We start from the raw sequence: 18,595 nt of genomic DNA on the forward strand, positions 1-18,595 counted from the left end.
CGGGGGGGGAGGGGGAGGGGGAGCCCATTGAATCCATTTTAATTCCACATCCTGGTGTTAGGCGGTACTGTTTATTTGGTCCTTGCTCCAACCTCAAGAGGCAGCTCTGCAGCACTTCAACAGTTTTCTTTTCCAAACTGCACCACTGAAGTGTAAATGTTAGACTCTCAAATGGGGCCAAACAGATGGCTTTCTAGAAATCTCGATACATTACACCCTCCCTATCAGTTGCTCACCTGATACGCATCTATATTAAAGAAAGCTATTGCCTTTTTTAAAGCATAATATAATCTCTAGCAACCATGGTGCCTAATTGCTCATTAAATTGTTCCCTTCTAGAACCTTCTGTTTTAAGTCAGTTTTATTTGTATTATTACCAGTAATAGTTTTCAGCAATGAATGTAGACAACATGAGGGCAATTTTATGGTTCTTCTGGCATATGACCCCTCATATGCCAGGAGAAGATGCAGGGGGAAACCACTGTCTTGCAAATAAGCAAGACACTGGTTTCACCAACATTTCAAGACATGCGATGCCTCTGGCAGGTTGCTCTCCAGGACTTGCTTCTCAAGTAAATGCTTTCTTCCTTTTCCTGCAGCACTGCTTTGGGGTTTAGAGCTTTCCTTTGCATTTCTAGTTACGTATACACAGATGGATTGACAGATTCAGCAGGCTGAGATGGAGTCCTGGGATCCGCTGCAAAGACACTTAGCCAGGGGCTGAAGGGTCAAACTTTGCAGCTGTACAACATCGAGTATATCACATGTAACTTCCTTTTCCTCCCTGACATATGTGTGCTTGCCGGTCACCAGGCACTTGAGTAAGAGTGAAGACATCAGGGTTCTTACCCAGTTCTGCTACAAGTGTTTTAATGCCTATTAGCAAGTCAGTTAATCTCATGTGTGCCTTCTTTCCCATTCCTCAGTGAGAAGTGTAATAGTTCGCTCCTTCACAGGGTTGGGGAAGATAATTTTTATCACATTTGTGAAGTACTCCGTAAGTAGGGAGATGAGCACTATAAAGCTTTAGAAATGAAGGGATACAATAACAGTGTTACGTGGGCCCAGAAGCATTGCTGTGGAAGAGTAGAAGTACTTTTACATCTTTCGATGTCTTTTTACAGATGGGTTGGGGTGATTTGGGAGCTTTCGGAGAGCCTTCTAAGGAAACTCCTAACTTAGACCAGATGGCTTCAGAAGGGATGCTTTTCCTGGATTTTTATACTGCCAACCCCCTCTGTTCTCCATGTAAGTAAACTTGAGTTTTAAACTAATGTATAAGCATGCCACCTTCTGAAAAGATTGGGATGTTTGCCAGCATTTGACAAACTAGCAACCAAACCAGCGATTACCCTCAGGGCAGAGTTTGGATTTGGTGCTTTGATCTTGCGTTTTGTTCCCTTTTTATTTATGTTTTGGTTGGAAAACCTACAATCTTCAGTCCATACAAAGCACTGTTTTAGTGATCAAATCAGTCTAGCTAAAGGATTTTTTACATTATGGTTTTGTATTCTGAAAAACTGCAGTCATAGCAGTTCTTTTCATCTTTCTTATTTTGGGATAAACAAAGCACTACCTAAATTGTTGCTGAACATTGTTTGTACATAATTTGATTCCATTGGCTTTGGTGAGACGATCCTGCAGCAGGTTGTGTCCTGGTTTTGACCCTCGTGGCTTGCAAGATACTTGGGGAAGGGACAAGAGATAAAAGAAACGTTTGGGTCTGGGAGACACAGATATTTTTATCTTTATTGTTTTTTCTCTGGTGTGGGTTTATTTTCTTTCTTTTATTCCCCTCTTTCTGTTTTTTTTTTCTTTTCAAATCTGATTGACAGCCAAGAACTGAAACAAAAATGGGGAACAGGAGCTTTCTGTTTGGGCTTTCATTTAGGATATAATTTGTCAGTGTGCTGATGACGTCCTTGCTGAGAAAAGGCATTTAAAATATGCTGAAGTCCTACTAAGTCCAGCGGTGGTACTGTATATGCTTGAAGTAAAACATCTGTTTAAATATTCCCTGCAGTCAGGACCTGACTTCTATTGTCAAAGCTGGACAGCTCTTTCTTCACCATTACATGACTTTTGTTCAGGCAAGCTTGAAAACCTAGCCTTAAGCATCTAATCAGTTCATGTTATGATTTCCTCTTAAATATAAATGTCAGATGTTCCTTTTATAATTACTGAGATAGGAGGGCTGCTACGTTGACTATTGAAAGTAAGAACTCTTCAGCAGTGGGTAATTTAAAAAAGAGGCCAAATTTCAGTCAGGTTTGTCCTGGAGAAAGTCAAATGGTGTCGTATCAGAGTGTGGCTATCTCCATGGCTCACTGGAGAGGGGAGTTCCTGCCTGTTCTAATGTGAATGATCTTAGCTGGCTGTGGCAAAAAGACACTGACATGCTTCAGTTACCATGCTGTCCTCAGCCTTAATATGGTAATGTTAATATTAAGCAGAGAATGCACGTAAAATAAAACATTTTTTGTTATTTGCAGCAAGGGCAGCGCTGTTGACGGGCCGTCTTCCAGTCAGGAATGGTTTTTACACCACAAATGCACATGCCAGAAACGGTATGGGCTTCACTCCTGATTTGCCTTCCTCTCTTGATTTTCCTCTGTGCTTTGTAGGAAGCATTGCTTTGAACAAAGGCTTGGCTCGGTGATCTTCCCCTATGGATCTTCCAGAGTGGCACAAAAAGATTACCATGTTAACTGCTGGTAATGAGCGTGAAATTTATTGCTTCCTCCTCATCAAGCAGAAAACCTCCTCAAATTAAGAGACATAAACAAGGCTGGTTGATCCATTTGCTTCTGCTGGCTGTGAAGTGTTTCCTCTGGGTGGTCTAATTGGTGTCTGGTGAAAGAAAGTCACATGGGGTGTATGTTAAAACACCCAGAGTGAAGAACAAGCTGCTTACAGTTTTATTCAGCAGCCAGTTCTCTAACCATTTCAGCCTTGGCAGTTTCATAGCACTGTTGTGCCGATGGTGCTTCCCGGGAAGATTACCAGTTCATAATGTCCCTGGGTTGATTTTAGTTCCTGTGATTGATTCCAGCGTGACAGATGCCACGTGTTTGGGCAGGAATCAGCAGCTACGTGCTGATTCAGACTGTGGATCAGCAAATTAGCTTGGCTGTCTCTGTCCTGACCAAAGTCACACCTTAGATGTTCAAGGGCCAGAGAACTGTAGACTAAGAGAGAGGTATCATTCTTTTAAGCTTGTGCAGTCTGAGCAAGTTTAGTGATCATTAGATTTAGGGAAAAAATGCCTTAATCTTAGAAAATAGGAAGCAAATTTGCAAGAGTAAAGGAAATTTCAATGCATGCCTACAGCACTTGCTTTCTTTATGACCTGCCCCTTTCAAGGGTCTTAACTTCATTCTGTGATGGCAGCCCCCTTTATTGCTGGCCATGCTGTGCTAATGGGTGGAGATCTTTTGATCTCTCTGAATTAATTTGTTTTCTTCATCTCATGGGCTGGGAGAACTTGCAAGGGGTTATACTGCTGGCACTTCAAGCTAGTTGCTATTTCTGATCTAGTAACAGTGCTTCTAATGATGGGTAGCCATGAGCTGTTTTCTCTAATATTGTTAAGAGTCGGAAAGATTTTTGTTTGTTTTGCACAGCATACACACCACAGGATATAGTAGGAGGAATCCCAGAGTCTGAATTACTGCTTCCAGAGTTGCTGAAGAAAGCTGGCTACATCAGTAAGATCATTGGCAAATGGTAAGCTTGCTTTGAGATCTCTTGCTTTGAGATTTCAGTCTGCATGTGTGTGTATTGTGAAGGAGCAGCAGAACAACCAGAAACTCAGATGCCCAACCTTTGAAATCTGTGGTGGATCTTCCCCCCTGCTGTGATCAATTTCTGACTTGCTATCATTACAAGTACATATATCTTCATACAAAGACTTGTAGGGGTTTTTTTTTGTGTGTATATATATATATTTATAAACCCTTCACCCTGTGTGCTTTCATCCACTTATCATCCCACTTAATCAAAAACCACCAAGATGTTCTGTTGGAACGCGCCTTGAGCGCCTAAGTGCTTTTTATCTTTGGCCTCTGCTATACGTTGGGTTTTTTTGTTAATACAGTAGTCTAAATTGCGAAAGCTTCTTTTTAAGAGGTAGAAGTGTGTGGTGTAGAAATACAGATGCAGACATATCTAATATTACATTTAAGATTGTTTATCAAGTGTAGAAGGTCAGGGTGAATAGGAGTAGGCTTGATCAGCATAGTTGATACCAGATGTTTTAAAAGACCTGGAGGTCTAATCCAATACTCTGTGAATATCGTCCTTTGGCTTTATGGACTTTCATGGAAGTACAGTATAGTCTTCGTAGAGGATACAGAACTTCTAAAAAAACAGTGTTTTGTGATGGCTAGGTTGGTCAGGGCTTTGAGAAACCTGGTCTTGTGGAAGATGTCCCTGCTTGTGGCAGGGGGCTTGGAGCTATGTGATCTCTAAAGTCCCTTCCAACCCAAACCATTCTGTGATTCTATGTCTGCAAAGAATCAGAAAGGAAAAGCCTGAAACATATTCAGATCAAAGCACGGTGGGATTACCAATGCAATAGTTGAAATTGGTGCATTCGTAAGATTAGAATTTCAAATGTGCTTGTGGGCTGTAACGGAATCCCCTGGGGTCTGGGGATCTCTGACCTGTTGATTCACAGTTTGGAGCAGTGCTGTAATACATAAATGCATAAGTAGCAACTTCCGAAGTACATAGACACCAGAGGAGTACTGCTTGCTTGACAGAGTAATGGTTAATGAAGAGACTTCAGACAGGAGAAGTATTGGGGGGATACTGTTAAGGAAAGCAATAGGGTACAATTTATTTAATAGTTTTGTTCACTAATTAGAGAAGAGTGAGTTTGAATTGTGGCCGAATTCACCAGTGCTGCTGAAACTGGAAAGCAACAGTTTCACTGTCAACCTGAGACAGTGAATTATTTATTAACCACAAATCCAAACAGCAGAGTAGCCGTGAAGAATCGGATCAGTGGGCTGAATGCAGTAAGATGCAGTTCAGTGCTAATAAATGTAAATTCATACACCCAGGGAAAAGAAATAAACAATGCAAATACAGATTGGTTCCAGGCAGTTATTTGGAAAAGAGCAAATCTGGAAGAATTTGCAGCTGTTAGGAATAAGCAGTCTAAATATGAACCTGCAGTGCACTATGGTTGTGCACCCAAGACCTGTTACCCTGGACAAGACTAGGGAGTGATCCTGTACAGCCGCCATCTCTGTTTGTGCACACCCCCTGCTTCCTAGAAAGGGGTTAAAAAAGAAAAAAGGCAAAGTACAGTAGTTAAATTAGGGTCTCAAACACAGAATTTTAGGGCTTAAAAAAAAAACTTCTAAGTTTTCCAGCACTAGATTTCTATATCCTTTCAACATCCCTCCTGAAAGCTTGTAAGGGTGTCCTGTGGCAGCAAGTTCCACAGTTTAATTACATGTTTGCAAGTCAGGTTATTTCCCATGACTGTTTTTGAATTTGTTGCACTTCATTAAATCTCTATTTTTTTGTGTGTGTTGTGAGAGGGAGAGAATAATCTGCATCTCAGAAATTATTTAATGCCTTTTTCAAGTTTCTTCCTGTGTAAGTTCTCTTAGGACTTTCTTAGAATAAAATACTTTTCTTGTCCCCTGTTATAGAAACAGTGAGGAATAGTTTTGTATTATCATGTATACAAATGAGGAAAGAATAGAATCCTGCAGGTCAGACTTGCAGGTTTAGTTACATTATTGAATTATCATAGCTGGAATTATGATTATTTTCAGTTATAGCTTATTTTGGAATAGCTCAGAATAACACCATGGATTGTTTTACTTCAGGTAATACATTTTATGCCCCTTATGTTCAGAAAGTGTGCGGAGGGTGATGGCATAAAATGGACTGGTTGCAGATGCAGGCTTGTGAGTGGAAGCTGGAATAATTAAATAAACATTAAGCTACAAACATCTTCCTTAGAGACTGAGTGAGGATGGGCATTCTGTGTCCTCAAGATGGTATAAATGAAGGAAATTTTGAATTTGCAGCATAGAAGTTGAAGATTAGAGAGGAGCTGCATCTTGAAGTTAAGGATGGAGAATTTTCAATCTGCATAGTAGAACAGAGCTGTCAGCAGCAGCAGCTAAACATGTTTTATGTTCACATGTGCACGTAAAGAACTTGTTTTCATTTACATTCATGTCTCTTTGTACCATTTTGGCAGCCTGAATATTCCAGAAAGGGGATGCAGATATAATGATACATTTCATTAGCTTTGCCTTGTATTTTTACAGTTTAGTAGTATGAAGGTGACTTGTCATAGATCAGAATCCCTAAGTAAAATATTATGTATGTCTTTGCAATGGCTTGGGCAGTGTTGTCCATCAGTGCAGCTCGTCAAGACAGCATGAGAGAAGACACCAATGGAAGGAAACAATGGAAAACAAAGACCAGATAGTAGGCTAAAATGGGATATATGTAATCACTGGAGTGAGTCTGCACAGGCACATTTGCAACAAGTATGAGAATGATCAAGACAATGCTCTGCATTTATTTGATTGAAATGCTTAGGTTTTTTATTATTAGGCAAAGATTGTTTTCTTGCATGCCATTCTGATGAGATGATTATTTGGTTTTTTGCAGCAGAGTTTAAACTCATCTGTTTCTTTTGTTCCTAGGCATCTGGGTCACCGGCCACAGTTCCACCCCCTGAAGCATGGGTTTGATGAATGGTTTGGATCCCCAAATTGCCATTTTGGACCTTTCGATAACAGAGCTCTCCCCAATATCCCTCTGTATAGGGACTGGGAAATGATTGGCAGGTAATTCAGCTACTTGCCTGGTAATGTTATTTTCTTTGCTTCCCCTGCTGACATTACAGTGCTGGAAGATAAGTGCTACCGTGGCAAACCCATTTCTGTGAAAAGGGTTTGGTAAAGCCGCTAGCTGCTTCAGAATCAGTTACAGACTCAGTTGGATAGACAGTGATCTATGGGTGTTTTACCCCATGCAGAGGACTTTATAGCATGTCAAGTATTGGGAATATCCTGCCTCGTGTATGATCTGACATACTTACTACAGAGTACCGTGAATATCCTGCAGTTTAGCAATAAACCAGTGCAGAAAAGATGCTTGTAAGCAGACATGAAACACACGAACAGCCCTTCTGGGTCAGGCCCAACCCCATTTAATCCATTATACTCTGCGATGACCACTCGAATGTATATAGAAAGGGTATAAGAAAACATAAATGGAAGAGTCCTTCTCTTGTATGGTTGTCCACCTTCCTAACCTGAAGGTTGCGTCCAGATCTGTAATAACCCTGAGTAACAAGGCCAACCTGCAAGCTGCACGTGGACCATCTAGGGATGTGACTGCTCGAGAGTGCTTCCCTCCAAGAGATGTTTGCTTATCCCACTGCACTCTAATGGCTTCCTGTGACGATTTCACTCCACTGCTTCTCTTGGAAGTTGGTTCCATTCTGTACTGAAAGACCTCTTTATTCCTTCTCTTCCTGTTTGTAATAAACTTCTGTCTGTTTGCGTAACACCATTCTGTGCTCCAAGCCTGCAGTTGTACCATTCTTGTCCATTCACTTTTGAGTCTTGTATCATCTTATTTCCCTTGGTGTTCTCTTGAGCACTGCCTCCTGCCCTTCTTTGCTTAATGGGTTTCTAAAGATACTTCTAACATAACATTTTCCAGGCAGCCCTAGTTCTGATGCCAGGATTGCTCCATCTCACTGGAAGTTGTTCTGTATGTCTTATTCACCTTTCAAACAGCTCCCTATTGAAGGAGTAACAGCATGAGGTCTCTAAGCATACTACCCGTATTCTAATAGCTTAACAGGGAAAGTTTGATAGCTCAGGTTTGTCCAAAACTTGCAGTCATCCTTAATTCAGATCTAGCTGTTTCACTGCTTCCACCCATAAGAAAAAAATATCTTTTTAATACCTGAAGGGAGTTTGCTGAGTGGCACATGTTACTTGTTTGTCATCTATTTTTGCAGTAAGGGAAAAAAAGCCTTTTTATGTTGTATATTCCTTAGGATTGATTTTTTTTCTTTTTTTTCTCTCCCTGATTTTTTTTTATTTTAAGATACTATGAAGATTTCAAAATTGATCTGAAGACGGGTGAAGCCAACTTGACTCAGATCTACCTGAAGGTAATGTCTATTTTAACACTGGTTTCTAAACCACAATGACTTTATGCTGCTTTTTTTGGAGAGATTTAGATGGCAGAGGATGATTCCGTTAAATTCATTTTTATTGCTGTTTACAGGAAGCTCTCGATTTTATTAGCAAGCAGCAGGCCAGCCAGCAGCCATTCTTTTTATACTGGGCAATTGATGCTACCCACGCTCCTGTTTATGCCTCCAAACAGTTCCTGGGCACTAGTCAGAGAGGACTGTAAGTCTTGGGTTTGTGGGTGTTGGTTTTGTTGGGTTTTTTTAAATTAATACCTCGTGCTGCAGAAACAGAAAACCTAAGCAATGTTTATTAGATCCAAGTACGTAGATAATTTCTCAAAAGTGTATGTGTGTGCTGAAATATATCAGTGAGGGCTTTGCTTGGATTGTTCTTTAATAATTTTGCTATCATCTGAAATGAAGATCGTGTGACTAAAATGGGGGAAAAGGGGGAGTCTAAGCTCCTTTGCCAGTTGTGTGAGTAATGAAGTGCTGTATGTGGCACAGATGATTTTTTGGAAGGCTTTTGTATGATTAGTGCCTGTTTTAAAAGCCTATAAATCAGACCAGCAAGTAGAAAAGCAGGCATGAAAAATGCAATTTACAGGAGGCAAAGAGCTCTCTAGATATTGGGAACCTTGCTTCTGAGAGTGCAGTTACAAACCAGCATCCATAAGCAAAACTATGTTATTAGCTTCAAGTCTGTGGCAAAGTGGCTTTGCCTGTATTTGAGAACTTCATAGCTAAATTTGTACCCGTCTCTGCTCTCTGTCCAAGAGCAGCTCACATCTGAACAAATTCTGACTCTTAGTACCCAAGAAAGGTTGTTCTCTGCAGGTAAGAGACACGGGGTTTCCAGTGGAAAACTTTATTACAGTACCCTGCTGCATAAGAGAACTGCTTCTGCAGCACAGGCGTAAATTACATCCCCTAGAAGCACTGTGGCTGATTGAAGTACATTATGCTGTGTGATACTTTTCCTGTTTTCCTGCTTGTAATGTTTTGCTTCTGTTTTTGCCTCAGATATGGGGATGCTGTGCGAGAAATTGATGATAGCATCGGAAAAATCCTAAAACATCTTCAGAAGCTGGGTATCAGTGAGAACACTTTTGTGTTTTTCACCTCTGATAATGGGGCTGCTCTCATTTCAGCTCCTAGACAGGGTGAGTTTCAGATGAACAAACCTGGGCTGGGGTTGTGAAATCAAGGCTTAAGCCTCTCTGCCTTCAGGAAAAGAGACCTGTGCTTGGGGTTTTTCTCTATGCAGTTAGAAGTCTCAAAACTTTTATGTTTAGGATTAGCTTATGTTCATTATTTCTAGTCACTGTTGGAGAAGGTAACCTTGGCTAAATGTACTTTTGGCCTAACCCAGTGTGGCTGTTCATATGTGTGCATTTCCACTTTGTGTCCCACTGTCAGGGGGTGAATATTTTTCAATTTATTTAGGACCAGACACAATAACTTAGCAGGGTTCTTACTCTCCATCTGCCAAATGCCTATTTCAGTTTTCTGAGTAATTACAAAGAGTTGAAGATTATCTCCTTCTTTAGCTCACATGAGAAGTATCAAGAAGAAAAACTCTTTTTGTTACTTAACAAGTTTTCTTTTGTTTAAATAATTGTTTCTCTCAGAGTCATTGCAAATTGATTTTATGACCCACTCTATTCTGTTTGGAGGCGGGCTGTCTCGTGGTTATTGGACCACAGAACAGGGAGTATCCTGAGTTCTGGTTTCAGTTGAGCCACCATGTTTGACTTCATGTGACCTGGAATCAGTAGCAAGCCCTTTCTGTTTGTTCCACAGCAAGCTTAGCTACAAGGTTGGGTTAAAACCCTAAACATTCCTGCAAAGCACTTGCTATCACTGAGAATGAAAATTCAGGGACTGCATGATTATTTTTCTCTCTTCTGTCTGCATCTAATACTGCTCTGGTACTTTAAAAAGATTATGAAAAAAAACCACTGTTATGCCTGAAAGTGTCAGATTTCCTTTAGTTCCAAACAGCAGTTAGTTAACATCCTTAAAGGGAAGGGAAATGCTAGTGAAGTATGTTCTGTTTGTTTGGCTTTTGTTTTTTATCTTTGGTTGGTTGATAGCAAGTTGTGTTTAACTGTCACTTTCTCCATGTACTGAAGACAATCCTAGAATTTCATCAGAAATGGATATTTAAACAAAGAACCAAACCAAAACAACAACTCTGGACATGTTATTTGAAGAAGCATTCATGCAGAAATGAAAATTCATTTTGCCTAAAAGTTTCCTAGTTTACAGTGTCCCTCTGAAATGATGCTGGCTTATTGTGGGGTTTATGGCCTCTTTTCTCTCTCTAGGAGGAAGCAATGGTCGTTTTCTATGTGGCAAACAAACCACCTTTGAAGGTGGCATGAGAGAGCCAGCTATTGCTTGGTGGCCTGGACATATACCTGCAGGAGGGGTGAGTATTCGCTTTTAACAATTCAGATCAGTCTTAAGTGAACTGAAGTGAATGGGGTGGTTCTTGCTGGGTTTAGGTTCAGGCTTTTAATATGCGCAATGTGTCAGTCCAGACGCTTGTCTAAATAAGGAGCTGAATGCTCCCCCCAGAGAATGATGCCATTCTTGTTCATTATTGTGGATTTGCAACTAGAGGATCTGTGATCAACACATCTGTGAACACCAAGTGGTCTGGTCTTTTTGTCTTCCTTATCTGTTTAAACCCATTACTCTTTTGGAGTATTTTTAGTGGAATATGTGTTTGAACAACTTGGAGTATAAAGACACATTGCTAATGCGTCTCCCAGTGTAGAGCAGGAGCATGTTGCCTGCACACACTCTCTGTGCCCTTAAGTGTCAAGTGCTTTGATACTCAGCACTTGCTTTGGTGTTTGATAAAACTTCCACTCAAGGAGGTCTAGATACCAGACTACTGCTCTTTCCTGCCTGTACACAAATTCAGATATGATCACTTCAAGATAATCCTCCAGTGGCACTACCAGCCTCTCTTGTCCCAATTCTCATTAAAGAGGGATGCAATCAATTCTTCTGCAGGCAGGGTTCACAGTAAATAATACAAATTCCCTCCCCTTTGTGAGCATCTCTCATCCCTGAAGAAAGTGATACTTCATTAACTGGGCACTGTGCTTAAGACTGCAAACTATTCATAAATAAAACATTTTTCTAAGTTACATTCCTTTTCAGTGGCTTAATTGAGTCAGGGTAATGGTAATTTATCACTTACATTTAGGAGGAAGCCATCAGATAGCTTAGATCTACAGCTGAGGGCAGGAGGGTAGTTTGGTTTCATAATTTTTAAAGGGTTCACAAAACCTACCAGGGAAGTTTTATTCTTTTTTTTAATTTGAAATGAAAACAGTCTTTTTGTTTAAATTTAAACATTTCCATAAAGCCTTTAGAAGCCAAGTACAACAGCCTTGGGCTAGCATATGAGAACATGAAACTGAAGCTGACTGGTTTGTTTTCCATGTCCAAACTAAATAATGTGCTAAAAGTAAATATGCATTATAAATGGGGACAAGTAAATACCAAATATAAAAATTCTTTCCATTGTAGTAACTCTGGGATAATGAAGAACATGTGTAGAGAAATAATTTTTCTTATTTTCTATTTTCTGTTTTTGAACTGTGGCTGGCTGGTACCCCTCTACCAGGTAGTCTTTTGCATGTAGCGCAGTGGTGAAGCTTTATGTGGTCCAAAATGTTCTCAGTAGCCTGGTGTGATGCTTGGCTTCCTGCTTGAGGCCACAGTGGGAGCTGCTGTTTGAATTCCTGTGAACAGTCATTTCTGTGGAGAGTTAACATGTTTGCATAGGTGGGTAGACTGACCTACGCTGTGCTATCAGGAGCCCATGCATGCTCAGTTTGCTGGAGAGTGCGCTTAAAGCTTATCAAGGCAGGTATGCAACCAAAAATCCCCACTCCACCACTGCTATCATCATCCTTGGCACTTAAGCACATGCTAAACTTTAAATCCACCCTATCCTGAGCTCCAGTTCATGATGCTGCCTGCCAAACATCTGCATGTGCAGGTGTTATGCTCCCAGATGTCCTTTTGGACTCCACTGAGGTACCTTGAGAAGCCTGTTCTGAACTCTGTCCACAGGATGTGCTGCTTGGCTCTGAGTTAGACCCCATATGATGCTACTGATAAGTAAATATGTGATAGCTACTTATATGTCTTTTCTGCTTGTATTCTTGCCATCGAGGCTCCAGCACTGGTACACACAGCAGCACTGACCACAGGTGAGATGTTTGGCAATGCTTCTGTGTAATATAGCTCACACTGTGTTGGTCTGTAGGGTGCCTGTAGTTACTGCTTCATAATTGCCTCTTTCACTGACATAGTAAGTGAAGAGACGTGTGTCTGGTAGTACAGTTTTGGGGTTTTTTAATGTGTCTTACACAGTCTGTAGCTTCAAGAACTTACTGACTGCAGGTTTAAACCAGTCAGCCTAAGTCCTGGTTAGTCCAAGAAGCAGGGGAAACTGCTTCAAAGTCTCTCATTGCTCTTTATTTTCAAAAGACTTGAAGAAGACAAAGGCCTGGGAGCCCTGAACCAGGGTGGAAGCAAAAAGCTTCTCAGGAGCACCAAGCACAAAGCTGAAGGGTCAGCTACTCCTTTCTGCGCTGTGGTTGCTCCCAGTGCAGCTATGGACCTTTTGAGAGCAGGCAGAGGGCCAGCAACCATTTCAGCTGGCACATCTGCAGCCAGAAGAAGGCTTCTGTCTCCAGCCACTGAAATCCAGTTATTGGATGGAAGGCTCATTCTGCTGATGGGATCTGGCAGTTTATTAATAATCTCATTGATATATAGGGCTGGGGTTTTTTGTTTCTATTAGAGGGTACATTTGTCTGCTTAAATAAGGGAGTAGCTTTTTATTTAGACAAAGAAGTTAGGTGACAGGATTGTGAACACTTGACAGGATATCGATAGAGGTTGGGATAATTGGTGCAGTTGGCTGATTTGCAGGTTTTTTGGAGGAGAGGGGTGCCTCAGGAGTGCGTGTTGCTCTTGGCATCAACATTCAGTAAATTCTGGTCCCCCGTCAGGAATATTTATTCACACACAAACAGCCTTTCTGCAGTTTCCTCCTCAGCTATGTTTTCCAGGTGAGTTCACAACAAATCAGCATTTCAAAATTCCCCACATCACATCTGCCTTCTGGAAGGATCCAGCTGGAAAAAAAAAAGCCATCATATTCTGTTGGTATTTGAATCCTCCTCTTCTCTTCCCCCACCCTCCTCCCCTTCCTCTCTCGTGCCTGCTTCCTGAAGGAGAAAAGAACATATCAACCCAAAGACAGCATTGCAACCTTTTCTTCACTATCTCCCATGGGGCGCAAATTGAAATTGAATTAGACAGGGATATCAGGTCTGCTCGCTGTGATAACTGTAAAAGGATTTTATTTAAAAACACCCTGACATTTGTTCACCCAGTTTCAAATATTTAGCTTTCCTCCTTTCCATTCCTGGCGGGGGCGACTTTATTAATTGTCGCCTTTGATTCAGAGTTAAAGCTTGGAAGCACTGATAACAGCGGTGGTGACTATTTCTTCTAGCAACGTGGCCCACAGCAAAAGGATTTCATTTTCTTAAAGACGTTATGTGTATACTGAGAGTTTATTAAAAAGGAGCGGAGGAAAGGAGGGGGGAAAAATCCGTTCTTCCGTGCGTAATACCGGCTGTTTCTCACTGATACGAGCAATATCTGATCTCACTCTTTTTTATATATTATTTATTTTCTCTGGGCTGTTGCCCTCTCTGGATTTTTCTTTTTCTTTTCTTAAAAAAATTGGAAAGGCAACTAGAATGAAAGAGCACTGTTGACAGGAGAAAATGGTAATTTTTTTTTATTTTTCTCTGAAAAATACTTCAAAGTTTTATATACATATTAACCTTTTTTTTTTTTTCCTTCCCCCCTCCCCTTCTTCAGCACGGTGCTGCAGAGCACAGATAAATCCAAGTGGCTGTGGCATGGGCATTTAATTCCCTTAAGAAGTTTTCCCTGCTTCATGGAAAAATGTTGTCTGAGACCAGAAACGTAACTGGATGATTAAAGAGAGTCATCTACATCTGGTTATGGTTAATAAGGGCCAGTACAAGAAGACCATGGTGGCCCCACAGGATTGTCACAGTGCAGTGTATAAATTGGGTGATATTAGAGGCACAAGTCTCAGGTCAGCGATTGCCTCTTGCTGCCTGTTATCAAAAGATTGAGGCGAGGGAATGGAATGACAACAAGAAAAGTGCCTTTTGGACTTGCCTTATAAATGTGAGAGGTCTAATTACAAAAAAATCTCTGTTTGCCCGCCTCGCCCTGACGTAGCAGTTGTCAGGGAGCAGGCGTGTGCCAGATCTCCTCTTTATTAGATTTCCAGCTCTGCATATGGTGTTCTGCTGACCCCACAGCTCTCCTAAGGCATGCTCAGGGTGAATTAGCCAGCAGATGAGCCTATGAGGGACTGAGCGTCTTTCCTGAGATGCTGAGCACTTGTAATCCCCTCTGACTTCAGAGGGAGTGCAGCGTTCCCCACACCCATGGCTCATGAAGTCTAGCTCTGTAAGGAATGAGCTGATGGTTTGGGGTTTTGGGGGTTTGTCACGCTCGTTTTTAACGTGTTTTTTGAGTGCACATCCAGGAACAGGGAAGAGCCCATGAAAGGGAATGGTCCAAGGAGCATGCAACACTGTCCCACAGCTAATGCCATAGATGACATATCCACCTTTGCTTCTTCCCAGTGGTCCGCATTTGCTAAATGGCCACAGGGAGAGCAAGAAGCACGGTTAACCCATCAGAGAGTTTGGTTCTGTTTCCTTCCCCGCAGCTGTGTATCAGAAGATCCCCATCCTCTTCTCCATGCAGACAGAAATTCATGTATATGTCTCCTTTCTGGGGGGGATTTGTGGGCTCATCTCTATTTGTCACTGCCTGCAAGGACAGGCAGAGCGCAACCTCCTTCAGGCTGCCAGCTGCATCAGTGTCCACAAATAAGGTTTAACCTCAAATGGCTGAGACCTCCTGCAAGACCTATTGATCTTGGTCAACTGATCCAACTGCTTTCCTGGGCAAGGATTTTCATGGTCAGGTTTCCTCTTGTGCTTTTAGAGCTTTGCACTTTGATTTCTTCTTAAGAATTGTGGAAGTATTCTTGCATGCAGCCTTAATATTATGTGTTCCTGCCAACACCTTTTGATGGATGGAAGCCATTAAAATTTGAAATGACTGTAATCAAGGAATGGGATATTGTAATGTTAAACTTGTAATTAGTCCCCTCATATTGCTTTCTCCAGTTTCTTTTTTAAGAAAAAAACTTGCTAATTCATCCTTTGTGTTCACTTTTTTCAGCCCAGCCTCTTGATAAAAGGATTAATGTCCCAGCAAAAATAGCACTTTCCCTTTAGTTTTTTCTCTCTAGAGCCAGCATCTCACAAAAAATCATTTATCATGTTATCATTTGTTGTCATATTCAAATAATTAGTGTCAGCTCACAGGCTGGGGGTCTGTTTGTGAGTAGAAAGAGGATTCAGAGATAAAAAGTCTTTGATAGTCCCAGTATGGTAATGTTCACACTGACATTCGCAAGGCTGCTGCTACGACTTGGATTTCAGTCAGAAAGTGCTTCTGTACTTACAGATGCGGGCTTGTATCAGATGGCTTCTTGTTTCTGAGCAAGTGCTACAGCTGAAAAGGCTCTTCTCGTGTCGCATCTTGTGCTGGTGCTTCCTGGTGCAAAACAGCTTTGCTCTTGATTTGAATGTGTCTGCTTTAATTTAGTGTGTCACTGGCTAATTAACCATCCTACAACAGATAACTGTAGCATGCTACAAGCAGGGTGGGAGCAAAGATTCAGAAGGAATCCATCAGAACAGACTTTTTAGGGTTTTAAAATATAAATAATTAAGACCAGAGAGATGAATATGGCTTCCAATTAAGGGGAAAGGGAAAAAAAAAAAAGGCAAGGGGAAGAAAAAAAGCCTGCACATCTCCATTGGAGCCAAACCCAGATGTTTTTCTCCCTTATTAAAATATATTCTAAAAATACCACAACTTTACAGTTCTTGAATTGTTGGAAATGGTTTGCAGATGAAGTCATCGGGCTCTTTTTGTTATTATCCATCTATCCCTGTGCTTTCTGGGAACTCTCTCAGGGTATTCTGGACTCCAGAGATGACCTGAAGAGAGAACAAATCAAGGAGTTTTTCTTGGTTTAAGTGCTGATTTTTCAGTCCTCAAATGAGATGGAATTTGCTACATTAAGTTGAACTCTGTGAAAACATGCTCCTGTAAAGTGGATACATAGAAAGAAGTCAGAAGAAAAAGAAGAAAATGGTAACATGAATCGAAATGCAAATGATCCTTTATAAGGGGAGAAATATGGATCATCTCCTTTCCTTTATTATTTTAATAGGGGGTTTGCTGGTGACTGCAGCACCATAAAGGGAGGTATCCTCAAAAGATGCTCAGCAGAGAAGGAGGCTCAGGAAGCAATCCTTGTGTTTTGGTGGAAACCAGCCTCTTTTGCTTTGGCTTTTCCTGAAGGTCTTGTTGCAAACGTGTCTCTGTTTTTTCAGGTCAGCCATCAGCTGGGCAACGTGATGGATCTGTTCACCACCAGCCTCTCCCTGGCGGGACTGCAGCCTCCCAGTGACAGACAGATTGACGGCATCGACCTTTTACCTGCCATCTTGCAGGGCAAGCTAATTGACAGGTTCGTTATGAGCTCCGACCCTTGCATCCTGACTGAAGCGATGCCAGATTTGTTTGTGAGGATTTTCTGCAGAAACATTTTATAAACAGAATTGATTCATCTTTGCTCCTGCTCATTGAGGTGGGGTAGCACCAGAGCTTTGTGCTATGTGCTGGTGGAGTGAGCAGAGGTGGGATTTCCTGACATGTGGCATGTTGCCATACAGTGGAGTCTGGGGACAGGTGAAAACGTCAGGGGGTTAGCAGGGATCCCTGCCACAACATATGGCAATAGAGGAGATAAAAGCCTGAGAATTGTAGCCTGGGTAGGGGAGAATACATTATTTATACTGGAAAAACATGCAAGAGTATGCTGGGTCTTTGTAGTCCCTGCCTGAGAGAGGCTTTGGTTATGTGGAAGCCCTCCTCCTCCCAAGGTCCTGTTTCTGTGAATGCTTTTGCAAGAATAGATTTGGGTTAAAGACCTGGGATCTTTATGAGCACAGAGGACCGCTGTCAGCTGTTGAGTACAGGCGCTAAGATCTGACAGCAAACATCCTCAGCGCTCTTGTTGGAAGGGTTGGAGGTCAAGAGAGGTCTTGTAGTTGTAATTTTGAGGAGGAATTTGGCAGCGTGTGAAATCTGAATACAAACATATTCTTTGCCTGTGACATAGCAAGGAAACATATGCATGGAAAACATACTTGAGTTCTTTCCTCTGTTGGGTGCGAGCCATTGTTCCATAAAATTGCTTTTGTGCCTGTCAAGCAAGAAGCATGCCTACAGTGTTACCTGAGAGCCTAGCCAGGGGCTGCCATGAGGCACTGCAGATTCATCAGACACAGCTTATCTCATCTTTACTTCTGAAAGTTTGTTAACTTCTCTGTTTTGAAAGAGAAATTAATTGCAGTCAACAACCCCTTGGAACTGGTGCAGTTTGTGTCACTCGAGGCACAGCATGGCTTTCTTCCTCATCCCAGACCTGACGAGGTCACAGTTTCTACAGCCCCAAAAAACCTTCCAGGAGATGCAGTTGTGTTCTTTTGATCTTAAAAAGGAAAAATGGAATAGGGAAAATAGAAATCGGTAATAGGTAATAGCAGAACTTTGAGTACAAGCCATAACCCTCTCTCAAAGATGGAAAGATATAGTTCTTTTTAATTAAAACCATAAACCCTACACCTTCAATCAAAGGCACTTATCAAATAGTGAGTTTTTATGGCAAGGAAAAAGCAGGTTGGCATGCTTTGTGGCGTATGTTTTTGGGCTTTTGTTAATGGGACTGGTTTTGATCAGGTTGTGCACTTTGGCAGATCTCTCCAGCTGCCTTTATTTCATGGGATTTCAGGTGCATTAAGGATGCAGGAGTGAGCAGTTTCCTCTTTGTTCACGGGCAGCTCCTAGTGACAAAGGAGAAAGGCTCATCACTTGTGCAAGGAACCTGCAGGGGAAGCCACAATTTTAAAACAGAAGACATCTAAGGCTACTCCTGTCATTCAGGTGTGGATATTTTAATCTGATCTTGTGTTTAGGGACTGTTTTTTCAAGGTATCATCACCAGAGTGAGTATTTCTTGCGGAGTGGCATCTCTGAACAAAAGACAAAGATGTATGTACCCTACAGACAGTGATAAACAGCTTCACCATCTCGTCCTGTCAGCAGCCTGAAACGAGTGGGGAAAAGCAGAAAGTCTCATGTCCTTTGGTGATGAGCTGCACCCAC

The 18,595-nt window shown here is 41.6% G+C and overlaps 1 protein-coding gene across 1 annotated transcript in view; it reads left to right on the forward strand.

Moving 5' to 3' along the window:
- The first annotated feature begins 1,124 nt into the window (after positions 1 to 1,124).
- Positions 1,125 to 18,595, forward strand: part of GALNS (galactosamine (N-acetyl)-6-sulfatase) — a 40,716-nt gene continuing 23,245 nt past the window's right edge. The window contains exons 1-9 of the mRNA XM_010019178.1: positions 1,125 to 1,248; positions 2,493 to 2,567; positions 3,624 to 3,726; positions 6,681 to 6,824; positions 8,101 to 8,167; positions 8,284 to 8,411; positions 9,215 to 9,354; positions 10,522 to 10,625; positions 16,759 to 16,895. Coding sequence (XP_010017480.1) covers positions 1,125 to 1,248; positions 2,493 to 2,567; positions 3,624 to 3,726; positions 6,681 to 6,824; positions 8,101 to 8,167; positions 8,284 to 8,411; positions 9,215 to 9,354; positions 10,522 to 10,625; positions 16,759 to 16,895 — 1,022 coding nt within the window. The remainder of the gene's footprint in view (positions 1,249 to 2,492; positions 2,568 to 3,623; positions 3,727 to 6,680; positions 6,825 to 8,100; positions 8,168 to 8,283; positions 8,412 to 9,214; positions 9,355 to 10,521; positions 10,626 to 16,758; positions 16,896 to 18,595) is intronic.

This window comes from Nestor notabilis, unplaced genomic scaffold (assembly GCF_000696875.1).
Source record: "Nestor notabilis isolate BGI_N333 unplaced genomic scaffold, ASM69687v1 scaffold22197, whole genome shotgun sequence".
Taxonomy (NCBI): domain Eukaryota; kingdom Metazoa; phylum Chordata; class Aves; order Psittaciformes; family Psittacidae; genus Nestor; species Nestor notabilis.